Source organism: Liolophura sinensis, chromosome 6 (genome assembly GCF_032854445.1).
Source record: "Liolophura sinensis isolate JHLJ2023 chromosome 6, CUHK_Ljap_v2, whole genome shotgun sequence".
Classification (NCBI taxonomy): domain Eukaryota; kingdom Metazoa; phylum Mollusca; class Polyplacophora; order Chitonida; family Chitonidae; genus Liolophura; species Liolophura sinensis.
Window position 1 is genome coordinate 76,051,424 of NC_088300.1, and position 13,742 is coordinate 76,065,165.

The 13,742-nt window shown below is 40.2% G+C and overlaps 1 protein-coding gene across 1 annotated transcript; it reads left to right on the forward strand.

Annotated features, from left to right (window-relative positions):
- The first annotated feature begins 331 nt into the window (after positions 1-331).
- LOC135466206 (cell cycle control protein 50A-like) lies at positions 332-12,357 on the forward strand. The gene is made up of 8 exons (XM_064743607.1): positions 332-435; positions 2,431-2,564; positions 3,304-3,444; positions 3,787-3,997; positions 4,362-4,472; positions 7,542-7,772; positions 8,456-8,621; positions 10,940-12,357. The coding sequence occupies exons 1-8, from the start codon at positions 375-377 to the stop codon at positions 10,980-10,982; spliced, it is 1,098 nt and encodes a 365-aa protein (XP_064599677.1). The 5' UTR covers positions 332-374; the 3' UTR covers positions 10,983-12,357.
- Positions 12,358-13,742: the final 1,385 nt, after the last annotated feature.

A 13,742-nucleotide genomic window follows, 5' to 3' on the forward strand; every position in this document is an offset into this window, starting at 1 on the left:
TTGCGGAAAGGCCCGCCTATGACATCAGCAACGCTTTGACAGGATTATACTCAACATGGATGAAATGACATCGGAATATGTTAAATCAACCGTTTTCCTGCCATGCATGTCAGCAAAGTGGGCGTAGTCTAACCAGTGAGTTTTAAGTAGGAATGCAGTGGTAGATGGTTAAAATAAATGATAAATGCCCATGACTGCAAAGCTTGGGTAAAGTGATGGACCTTCCCGCAATCTGTTACATCTACTAACGAATTCCTGTGAATCTCGCGAGATTTCCATGGAACTCAAATAGACCAACCTTTATGTGTATGGTGATAACATTTTATCCTAGGGTAATATTCCGGGTGGTACGTCATTTTTGTTCAGGCTGAAAGATGGCGACAACTACTCCAGGAAGTGCGACAGATGAGAAATCTAAAAGCAAGAAACCTAGAGGTAATATTCATGTCTAGTGTTTATTTAATGTGTTTATGAATGTATTGTCTGTGTTTGTGACATTCTGTAATGGCAGTCTATGGGATTCTGGTCATGTTTAGCCTTGTGGTTTAGTGACAAATATCGATGTTGTTGTTGTCGTTGTCGTCTTGACATAATGTGGATATATAATTTATGGTGGCATGTGTGTTAGTGACTTTGGCTTCAGGCTTGGTCTAGTGTATTCACCGTAAACTACTTTACTCTTTTACAACAGTTAAAATTGTTTGTTCTACCGGTAAGCCCTACAAAAAAAAAAGCCCATGTCATGGTAGTGGTCTGCTTTTGCTAGCCCAAGACCTCGGTGTAAGGATGGCATATACATACTGATACGCAGGGACTGCTGGTCACCTGTTGGCTTACAAAGAGCTACCACTTCGTTGAATTTCCATGCATGGAAAATATTGCAAAAATATGCAAAATATTTACACACTTTTTGCCACAATCGCTACTTGCTTTTACATCACCATTCTCCTGTAAATCTTAGCCGAAGTGGAAAATAGGCTCATATTTAGCTAGTTGCCATGCGCTGCCATGTTTTCAAAATCTGAGTCAGCAAGGCGCGCATGCGCAGCAGCGGTTGACCTGTCTGTGAAATTTAAAATGGAAATGGATGAGGAAGATAACCCCTCTTTTCTACTGCAAACTTACTTTGACAGTTCACACAAACTGTGGGGTCTGTCATTCTGCTCCAAGTAATTGCAAATTCGCGCCTCTACAGTAACATGCTTTTCTGTATGTCAAAACTAACATCCAGCTGACCAAAACATAGAGACGTGGTGAAAGGTTAACCACACATGTGCAGGGAGGAACAACCCGATTTATTAATAAATTAAAGGCTACAGAATGTGAAAAATATTGGCAGAGGAATAGAGAATGTCTTGGTGAAAATAATTTATTGGATTTTTGTGGGGTTAATTCATGTATTGGCTCATTTTACACAGATTTTTGTTGCCCTCCTTAAATACCAATATTCCAACCTGGAAGACTCCTCGACTGTGATCTACGCCTAACCTCATATTAAAAGATCACAGCTGAGATCCTTGGCTACGGTTTTGTGTGGTGAATGATGATTCTGACATCTAGAAGGAGTGTGCTAGTTTAAAATTCTGACATTCATCGCAACACCAAGTCCATTGCCACCTCTCAACAAACATGGCCAAACTCCCATCTCCTTCCCACTCATGGCAATCTATCTCACCTCCTCTGCTCTTTACAGTGGAATCTTTAATACAGTCCTCTGAATTTGCAATCTTCACGAATTAAACTAATTAACTCGCTGCATTGTGGTCACATTGACTTCTAGAACTTTGGTGGTACCGAGTTTCTTGCCATCGACAGCTACTTTGAGGTGTCACATGACCTACTTCTGGGTTTGAAATGCAACTGAGTTTTAGTATTGGACTCCTTGAAAAAACTATTACATTCCCATCAATGTCTACAAGAACAACTTCAGCCTTCTTAATTCAACCCAAAAAGGGATAAAGAAGAACTTGTATTTTTAGTGCAGGTAACTTCAGGTGCCGTAAGAGCAGACTTCTTTGAGATCGGTGTCATTGAGTTGGAAATGTGCAGCGATTTTTTCGAGAGGCAGCGAGGGAATTTTAAAATAGCACACTGAGTTCATCTAGGTGAATTAGGGTCTTGTTAGATAAATTTATCTTGCTAAATAAATGGCCAGAGTTTTGAAACAACGTGTTGGCTCCATCCAGATTCTCTAGGCTTACATCATTTACTTAATGCTGTTTAATGTTCAGGGGATTATTTTGTACATATAGATGGGTCATAGAAGACCTGTATTTTAAAATCTGTCAAGCTAATCATGTACTCATTCTGTTTAACTTCTACACAAAACCCTAGGTCAGGACCTGACCAGTGACCAGAGATGTATAAATGAAATATTTTTGAGTGTGATAGTAAGAGAAGGTCATCATTGTTTTCCACTTTTTTTTTCAGAGACGAGATTTAAGCAGCAGAAGTTACCTGCCTGGCAGCCTATCCTCACAGCCAGTACAGTCCTGCCTGCCTTCTTTGCCATTGGAATAGCCTTCATTCCATTAGGAGTAGCTTTACTGGTTACCTCAAACAATGTAAGCAGACTTATGGTGCTGTTCACTCCTAAGCATACCGCCTGACTAAAAGAACGTTTCGTGTGCACTAACAAGGCATCCGTGGCTGAGTGGTTTGCATGTTAGCACAGCACAATGACTCAGAAGCCCCTCACCAATATGATCACTTCCACTCCAGTTGTACGTGGGAAGCTCTGCCAGCAGCCTGCAGATGGTTATGTGTTTCCTCTGGGACCTGCTCAGTTTCACCCCACCATAATGCCGGTCACTTTTGAGTTAGACGTAAAAGACCAATCAAATAAATAAATGTTTTATTTATAAAACAAGTGTTTATGAAATAAATGTCTACTAGCCCCTGACTAGTGAGCTTGTGGGTTAAACTGGTTTAGCTCAGGCTCCAGGTATCAGAAATTTGTAATGTTTTAAATTTGGGGTGTCCATAAAGCATAACCTGGTAGCCCAGTGTGTTGACCAGGACTAGCTAGGTTCTTACCAGTCAGATGTACATGTATGTTGTACATGTTTTTATTTAGATTTCTTCAGAGTTTAGGCAGTAACAATGAAAGTTTTAAGTGACCAAACCACTAGTGCATGACAAAAACTCTTCCTTGCCTCATATTCAGAACATTTAAATATACTTCATAAAAAAAATTGGATAAAATTACAATAGTCCTTGTAAAGTGAATGAGAATTTATTTTAAGATACTCAAATACAGCAAAAAAAATAAATCAAATATTTTTTTTGCATTTTTTCTTTTAGATAAAAGAAGTGACTGCTGATTACACATTCTGCAAAGAGAAAGGAACCAATGTTTCCTGTGCTGACGTGTTAAAAAGCTTTAATAAAACTGGAGCTTCTTGTACCTGTGAAGTGTCTATTGAGTTAACTGAGGACTTTCAGGTAAGTTGTACGGGGTATGATGTTCTGACAGCAGTTTCACATAGCAATCGCATGTTAAGATCATGGATGAGGCTCCTGACCAAGAAAATCTGCATGTTCTGCAGCTGATGTCATTATGATCACTTTGATCATAAATTTCAGGAGGAAATGTAAACAACAGTGTTCCATTAACAAACCTAATACATGTGATAAATGTGTATTAGAAGTTTTGATATATTCCATAGAAATGTTAACCTGATGGAGAAGTGTGAATTTCTTGACACTATAAAAGCAGTTCCAACATTCTTCACCATGTTTCATTTCCACATGTTTATATATATATATGTGCTGTTCTTACAACAGGGTGATGTTTACATGTACTATGGCCTGTCAAACTTCTACCAGAACCACCGTAGATATGTGCGCTCCCGAGATGATAGTCAACTGAAGGGAGATGTGATAGACCCTGGCAACTTGAACACAGACTGTGAACCCTTCAAAACGACCTCCTCAAATTCCTCTGAAGTCAAGGGTTATGCCCCTTGTGGAGCCATTGCCAACAGCATGTTCAACGGTCAGCACAGCAGTAGTAACAGCTTCATGTCTGATATTTAGTTTATTGTATCAATGTTTAGTATGCCTCAGATGAGGCATCTTGAAAATTCTTTAAAAATCCACTGTTGTGTGGCTTGACCATTAAGCAGTCAATAGCACTCATACAGTTGTTACTTGTCATACACCAGTAGTTTACAGATAATTTCCTTCCACCAAAATGTTGGTCCCTGCCATATAAGTAAAATATTCTTTAGTATGAAGTAGAACACCAATCCAATAAATAAATGAATCAAATCTAAGGTTGTTAGACTACCACTAGTACATATTACAAAGAATGAGGTTATAATGTTCTGGTTATTGTTGTGTTTTTGTTTATGTGACAGATACTTTTACCATCACATACAAAAGGGAACAGGGAGATATACTAGTAGGCCTGAAGTCAACGGGTATTGCCTGGGTGTCTGATAAAGAAGTGAAGTTCAAGAATCCTCCAGGTAAATTATATGTTATTGCCTGACAAGGCCAGGTGTACAACACCCGCTCGTCCTGACTCAACTGTGGCCTCCCATTAGGGGTTTGTCAGTTACCTGCCGGGTTGCAGTGTAAGCAACCTCCTGTCACATGCAAAAATAAATATTGCCAGCACCCACTAAAGTTTGTTGAAGATTTAATTGAAACTTTTTTTAATATTGACAATTATTTGTTACATGTTTGACATTCAGCATAAATACATAAACACTCATGAATCTGCAAGTTTTACAGGCATCCCTGGAGAAGGGTAAAAAACACAGTGCAGAGATTGATTGCTATACTTGTGGTAGCAAATCCCTTAAAGAAACATTCATAGACTTCCCAGGTCAACTATCAGAGGGGAAAAGGGCAGTTTACCTTAATTCATTTGTCTAAAAACTACAACCATTATCTATATAACAAATGAAAGAATGAAAGACCAGATTTTTCAGCATGATATTTTACAGTATTTCATCCTTGCACATGGATATTTATTTGCCACAGACACTATTGTAGATACCTTATTTGTCACAGACGCTATTGTAGATACCTTATTTGCCACAGGCGCTATTGTAGATACCTTATTTGAAACAGACGCTATTGTAGATACCTTATTTGTCACAAACACTATTGTAGTAACCTTATTTGTCACAGACACTATTGTAGACACCCTATTTGTCCCAGACACTATTGTAGATACCTTATTTGTCACAGACATTATTGTAGATACCTTACTTGTCACAGACACTATTGTAGACACCCTATTTGTCACAGACACTATTGTAGATACCTTATTTGCCACAATGTTATTGTAGATACCTTATTTGCCAGACACTATTGTAGACACCCTGTTTGTCCCAGACACTATTGTAGATATCTTATTTGTCACAGACACTATTGTAGATACCTTATTTGTCACAGATGCTATTGTAGATACCTTATTTGTCAGACACTATTGTAGATACCGTATTTGTCACAGACACTATTGTAGATACCTTATTTGTCACAGACACTATTGTAGATACCTTATTTGCCACAGACGCTATTGTAGATACCTTATTTGAAACAGACGCTAATGTAGATACCTTATTTGTCACAGATGCTATTGTAGATACCTTATTTGCCACAGGCGCTATTGTAGATACCTTATTTGCCACAGACACTATTGTAGATACCTTATTTGCCACAGACGCTATTGTAGATACCTTATTTGAAACAGACGCTAATGTAGATACCTTATTTGTCACAGATGCTATTGTAGATACCTTATTTGCCACAGGCGCTATTGTAGATACCTTATTTGCCACAGACGCTATTGTAGATACCTTATTTGTCACAGACACTATTGTAGATACCCTATTTGTCACAGACACTATTGTTGATACCTTATTTGTCACAGACACTATTGTAGATACCTTACTTGTCACAGACACTATTGTAGATACCTTATTTGTCCCAGACACTATTGTAGATACCTATTTGTCACAGACACTATTGTAGTAACCTTATTTGCCTCAGACGCTATTGTATATACCTTATTTGCCAGACACTATTGTAGACACCCTGTTTGTCCCAGACACTATTGTAGATATCTTATTTGTCACAGACACTATTGTAGATACCTTATTTGTCCCAGACACTATTGTAGATACCTTATTTGTCACAGACACTATTGTAGATACCTTATTTGTCACAGACACTATTGTAGATACCTATTTGTCACAGACACTATTGTAGTAACCTTATTTGTCACAGACGCTGTTGTATATACCTTATTTGCCAGACACTATTGTAGACACCCTATTTGTCCCAGACACTATTGTAGATATCTTATTTGTCACAGATGCTATTGTAGATACCTTATTTGTCACAGACACTATTGTAGATACCTAATTTGTCACAGACACTAGTGTAGATACCTTATTCAACACGTACATTAAACAAGGAAAGCTCCTGAAACTCACAGTTTGTAACAGACAGTTCCAAGATGTGCATGATATATTCAGTTTGAGCAACAAATGTTTTTTTACTGGTACTGGCAATTTCTTTTTATTTTAGCATGTTACATTGAGCATGCAAAGCTTCTAAAACTCACAGATTTTGAAGTGCACACTTTCAAAATGAGAGTGTTATCTTTAGTAGTATCCAAAATCATTTATTTCTTATCTTTACTGATGCTTGCCAATTTCTTATCTCTTTAGCATGTCATTCTAATATTTGGTGCATTTCTATGTGGGCCAGGGAAGTTCCTCAAACTCTTAGTTTTGTAGTAGAGTAGTAGACTTTGGTGTTTGTGTATACACCTAGTCATGTTTTCCTGCAAGATATGTTCATCTGCTTCCAAAAAAAAACAGTGCCCATTAACGACAAACTCTGAATGCTTGTTTCCTAGCAGCCATGTTACCTAGAAAGTAGCCCTCATGTGGAAACAGTTAATGTCTTTCAGGGGCATGTAGTGGTTTTATTTGAAATTGATGGTATTTCTTTCCTCAGAATCCTCCAAAACCATGTACACAAAGCCTCAGTACTGGCAGAAAGTCAGAAGATAAAATTGATGGTATTTCTTTCCTCAGAATCCTCCAAAACCATGTACACAAAGCCTCAGTACTGGCAGAAAGTCAGAAGATAAAATTGATGGTATTTCTTTCCTCAGAATCCTCCAAAACCATGTACACAAAGCCTCAGTACTGGCAGAAAGTCAGAAGATAAAATTGATGGTATTTCTTTCCTCAAAATCCTCCAGAAGCATGTACACAAAGCCTCAGTACTGGCAGAAAGTCAGAAGATAAAATTGATGGTATTTCTTTCGTCAGAATCCTCCAGAAGCATGTACACAAAGCCTCAGTACTGGCAGAAAGTCAGAAGATAAAATTGATGGTATTTCTTTCGTCAGAATCCTCCAGAAGCATGTACACAAAGCCTCAGTACTGGCAGAAAGTCAGAAGATAAAATTGATGGTATTTCTTTCGTCAGAATCCTCCAGAAGCATGTACACAAAGCCTCAGTACTGGCAGAAAGTCAGAAGATAAAATTGATGGTATTTCTTTCCTCAGAATCCTCCAGAAGCATGTACACAAAGCCTCAGTACTGGCAGAAAGACGTTTGGCATCTGAATGGTAACTCATCCACAAACAACGGCTATGAGAATGAGGATCTGATCGTGTGGATGAGAACCGCCGCCCTGCCCACCTTCCGCAAACTTCACCGCATTGTGGACAGGAACTCTGACACTAACTTCAGCAAAGGCCTGCCTAAAGGCCAGTACCTGGTAGAAGTCAAGTACAGTATCCTTGATCACAAGAAAATACATTACAGTAACTCGTCAACTGAAGCCCCGAAACTGGCCAATCCAACCAACGTGGTTTTGTCTCCAAAATCAGCTTAAAAGCATGCATAATTACACTGAAAATTGCTATTTCAAAGGTTGAGGAATTAGGGTACCACATTCCAACGCATTACTCATGCAAGACCCTTGAGATTTGTATATATGAAGCCTGTAGTACTGATGCTAAAGCTACTAAGGTTTTGAGCTGTGTCGATGATGAACATTGAGATTTGATTATACACATCTTCCTGCATCATGATCTGCATCATGACCTTTGACTGGAAATTGGTGGCTTTCCTCTCTGTCTACATGTTGGGCCTTGGTGATGCTTCTGTTGCCATTGGCACTGTCATAATTTCCACTAGTATCGTGTACATACCTGTATGTCAAACATGGGAAGGCAACTTGCCAAAAGCAGGTACTATACTACAGGCACTCTGCTTTCTGCCACCCATAACACTAAAAGTGAAAAAGTCCGCAGTTTGTAATTAAACTACAATCAAGAATAAATGTACGTTGTGATAAATAGCGTCTTTAGTCAACCAGCAATCAGTATATATTGGCTTTCTATTTTCAATGAATCACATGATAGTTTATACCCCATCAAGCAGGAGTTGTGAATTCCTTGACCTTTGCCCCCAGACTACCCTGTTATAGATTTTGAAGGTAAGAAAAGAATTGTGCTGACAACCACGTCATGGATGGGAGGAAAAAATCCATTCCTGGGAATAGCATACCTGGTTGTTGGATCTCTCTGCATTGTCCTTGGAGTTGTCTTCTTGATCATTCATGTAAAAGTGGGAAAAAAGTAAGTTACTGATATGGGACAAGTATTTGTATGACTATCACCCAGATGTTAATAGTGTGGCAATCATCCAGATAACCACCAAGATCATTGTGTAGCAATCACCCAGATCATTGTGTAGCAATCACCCAGATCATTGTGTAGCAATCACCCAGATGAATGTGTGGCAATCACCCAAATCATTGTGTAGTAATCACCCAGATCATTGTGTAGCAATCACCCAGATGAATGTGTAGCAACCACCCAGATCATTGTGTAGCAATCACCCAGATCATTGTGTAGCAATCACCCAAATCATTGTGTAGTAATCACCCAGATCATTGTGTAGCAATCACCCAGATGAATGTGTGGCAACCACCCAGATCATTGTGTAGCAATCACCCAGATCATTGTGTAGCAATCACCCAGATGAATGTGTAGCAACCACCCAGATCATTGCGTAGCAATCACTCAGATCATTGTGTAGCAATCACCAGATCATTGTGTGGCAATCACCCAAATCATTGTGTAGTTATCACCCAGATCATTGTGTAGCAATCACCCAGATGAATGTGTAGCAACCACCCAGATCATTGTGTAGCAACCACCCAGATCATTGTGTAGCAATCACCCAGATCATTGTGTAGCAATCACCCAGATCATTGTGTAGCACCTCACCCAGATCATTGTGTAGCAATCACCCAGATCATTGTGTAGCAATCACCCAGATGAATGTGTAGCAACCACCCAGATCATTGTGTAGCAATTACCCAGATCATTATGTAGCAATCACCCAGATAAATGTGTGGCAATCACCCAAATCATTGTGTAGTAATCACCCAGATCATTGTGTAGCAATCACCCAGATGAATGTGTAGCAACCACCCAGATCATTGTGTAGCAATCACCCAGATGAATGTGTGGCAATCACCCAGATGAATGTGTAGCAACCACCCAGACCATTGTGTAGCAATCATCCAGATAAATGTGTGGCAACCACCCAGATCATTGTGTAGCAATCACTCAGATCATTATGTAGCAATCACCCAGATAAATGTGTGGCAATCACCCAAATCATTGTGTAGCAATCACCCAAATCATTGTGTAGTAATACCCAGATCATTGTGTAGTAATCACCCAGATCATTGTGTAGTAATCACCCAGATAAATGTGTAGCATCCTCCCAAATCATTGTGTGGTAATCACGCAGATAATTGTGTAGCAACCACCCAGATACATACATGTGTGGTGATCACTCAGATCATTGTAACCGGCCTGGATAGCACAATTCATAGGGCGTATGCTTCGGGAGCGGTAGATCCAGGATTCCTTCGTCGTCATATGACTGAAAATCGTTGAGTACGACATTAAACCCCAAGCACTCACTTGCACGCACTCAGATCATTGTGTAGCTGTCACCCAGATAGGTGCAGTTGGGTAGCGATCACACGGATAGTTGTTTAGTCCCCCAGCTAATTGTGCAGGAATCACCCAGCTAATTGTGCAGGAATCACCCAGCTCATTGTACAGGGATCACCCAGCTCATTATACAGGGATCTCCCAGCTAATTGCACAAGCATCACCCATCTGATTGTATAAGGATCACCCAGATAATTGTACAGGAATCACCCAGCTGATTGTGCAAGGATCACCCAGCTGATTGTACAAGGATCACCCAAATAATTATACAAGGATCACCCAGCTGATTGTACAAGGATCACCCAGCTAATTGTGCAAGGATCACCCAGCTGATTGTACAAGGATCACCCAAATAATTATACAAGGATCACCCAGCTGATTGTACAAGGATCACCCAGCTAATTGTACTGGGATCACCTGGCTTATTGTACAGGGATCACCCATCTAATGGTGTAGATATCACCCAGCTGATTGTACAGGGATCACCTATCCAGTGGTGTAGATATCACCCAGCTGATTGCGCAGGGATCACACAGATAACTGTGTAGCAATCTGTTCTCTTGCCTGATTATATGTACAGGCTAATAATGCCTATCAAACTGGACCAGAGTCCTTTGCCGAGGCTAAAATTGTGATCTGGTGTTTTGACTACATTGATTTATCCTTATAAACAGCTTAACTGTTTTTGCCCTTTTTTAATGATGCACATGTTTTTTATTCACTGTTTTTGTGCTATGTTTTTGATATGAGCAACCTTACAATTAAAGTCATGGAATATGTTGAGTTTGAGTTATCAGCGTACCCTCTGTTCTGTTTTATGTGGGAGTGATATCCTCTTGTATGGGTTTTATCGTCTAAGTGTCCAAACAAAATATTTAATGTATGTATTGTCTCTGTAAATTAGATGTGATTTTTGTTTACAGAACAGAAGATATGATCAACATTACAAACAGGACAGCATATTGACAACCAGCCGAGTCCCCGGACAATACGACAGATGATATTCCCGTCTGAGTAGTCTCCCTTGGTAGTACTCTTGACAGTCTGCACGTCTCCTGTGACTCATGCCACCCACAATCCCTATACTGTATTAGTCTGTCCACCTGAACTGTGATAGGTACAATGTGTGTGAGACTTTTCCAGCTCAAGCCTGTCCTTGTGCTTTCATATTGTATGTATATTTTTTTTATCTCTTTATTTATGCCTGTCACATTTTTTTTTTTTTTTTGCAACTTAATATGTAAATTAGAATCTTTGCCTCATTAAGTGTGTGGAAAATATATTTATGTATATTAATATTTTTATGTTTGTGACAAAGAAACTCTCGAAAGCTTTCTGAAGGATTAGATGGATTTTATAAAGTGTGTGTATGAATGGATGTCAGAAGGAAATATGCCAGTGGTAAATGTTCTGTTTGTCATTTACTTTACCATCCTTCCTAAACCATGTGATACCATAGCATACCTTGTATACACTGGCATACCTTATATACATTGGCATACAATTGCATACATTGTAGACCATGATTCTTACTGTGGAAAATTCTCCATCAAATCATAGCTGATGTATTCACATATCTCCATTTATGCATTTTTGACTGCACACTGCACTGTTCATCCTGTAAGTTGTAAATGTGTTTTATACATGTATCAAAATATAAAATTATTATTCAATGTGAGATGTATATGTGTATATCAGATGATGTTATAAAACTATATCAAACTATTTAAACAAAGGAATAAAACATTTCTTGTTGTTGTCAGTAGGAGTGAGCATTTGTCATGTGGGTACATTCAGCTCAGAAGCTTCCTGTGTGCATTTCCACTTCCTCAAAATATGCACACCGCGTGCAACTCTTCAGTCTTAGCAGGCTTACCATTATATAGACCATTTGATTTAGCTACATAAGATGTTTGTGGAATACAACTGCTATATGTGGAGGAGTACCTGTGTGAGGCAGATCACACACAGCAGGTGTTTGGGATATCCCCAACACAGGAAAGGTTCTATACATGTATGTTTCAAGCACGGACCATTTCTTGTGGTTGAATCACCACCCTTCAACCTCACCAATGTTATTTTGGAAAAATCATGAAAACTGTTCATGTGAAAATCTACTGTAAAACACACCTGCTGAATAGGTTGCATTAATGCATTCAACTGTCTTGGCACTTTCTTTTGTATTGATACTATATAGCATCAGGCTTTGTCTATTTTTATTCATGCCCTTAGCCATGTACGTGGTTAATGTTGATTATGAATAGAGGTATAATGAAGCAGAATCATGTGAATCGTGCATTCATCTAAGAAGTGTAAATAAAGAGTTGGATACAACTGACAAGTCCCGGAACTTTGACATTCTTCTGCTTGTTAGCTTTCCAAGTGGCTACCTACTACACTGAACGCCCCTCAACAGCATATGAGTTCATCCAGTGATTAGTGAGTAACCTATGGATTTACAGTAGCCCCTTTCTTTATACTGGGCGAGTGGAGTATTATAGCCATGGGGGCAACCAGTGGTAAACCATGTGTCCCACCATGTTGAATAAGTTCTTTTTAAATGATGTCTGCCGTGCAAAACAGATGTCTTCTGTGGCTCACCCGCACACGCAACATCCCAAGTACATTCCACTCAGTAATGGCAACCAACTGGAACTGGTAGCAGCTATAGAATTATTTCACATCTGTACGTCACACAAGGGAAAATTTGTCAACGACATGCCAAAGGGCACTCCGGTTTCCTCCACCCAAAAAATGACCATCTCATAAATGAAAAATTCTTTGTGCTACAGCTGGAGGACATGGCCAATACTACAGTTGGGGGACATGGCCTCTGTACTACAGCTGGACGACATGGCCTCTGTACTACAGCTGGACGACATGGCCAATACTACAGTTGGGGGACATGGCCTCTGTACTACAGCTGGACGACATGGCCAATACTACAGTTGGGGGACATGGCCTCTGTGCTACAGCTGGACGACATGGCCAATACCACAGCTGAAGGACGTGGCCTCTGTACTACAGCTGGACGACATGGCCAATACTACAGTTGGGGGACGTGGCCTCTGTACTACAGCTGGAGGACAGGGCCAATACTACAGTTGGGGGACATGGCCTCTGTACTACAGCTGGACGACATGGCCAATACCACAGCTGAAGGACGTGGCCTCTGTACTACAGCTGGACGACATGGCCAATACCACAGCTGAAGGACGTGGCCTCTGTACTACAGCTGGACAACATGGCCAATACTACAGTTGGGGGACATGGCCAATACTACAGTTGGGGGACATGGCCAATACTACAGTTGGGGGACATGGCCAATACTACAGTTGGGGGACATGGGGGACATGGCCAATACTACAGTTGGGGGACATGGCCAATACTACAGTTGGGGGACATGGCCAATACTACAGTTGGGGGACATGGCCTCTGTACTACAGCTGGACGACATGGCCAATACTACAGTTGGGGGACATGGCCTCTGTACTACAGCTGGACGACATGGCCAATACTACAGCTGGGGGACATGGCCTCTGTACTACAGCTGGACGACATGGCCAATACTACAGTTGGGGGACATGGCCTCTGTACTACAGCTGGACGACATGGCCTCTGTACTACAGCTGGACGACATGGCCAATACTACAGTTGGGGGACATGGCCTCTGTACTACAGCTGGACGACATGGCCAATACTACAGTTGGGGGACATGGCCTCTGT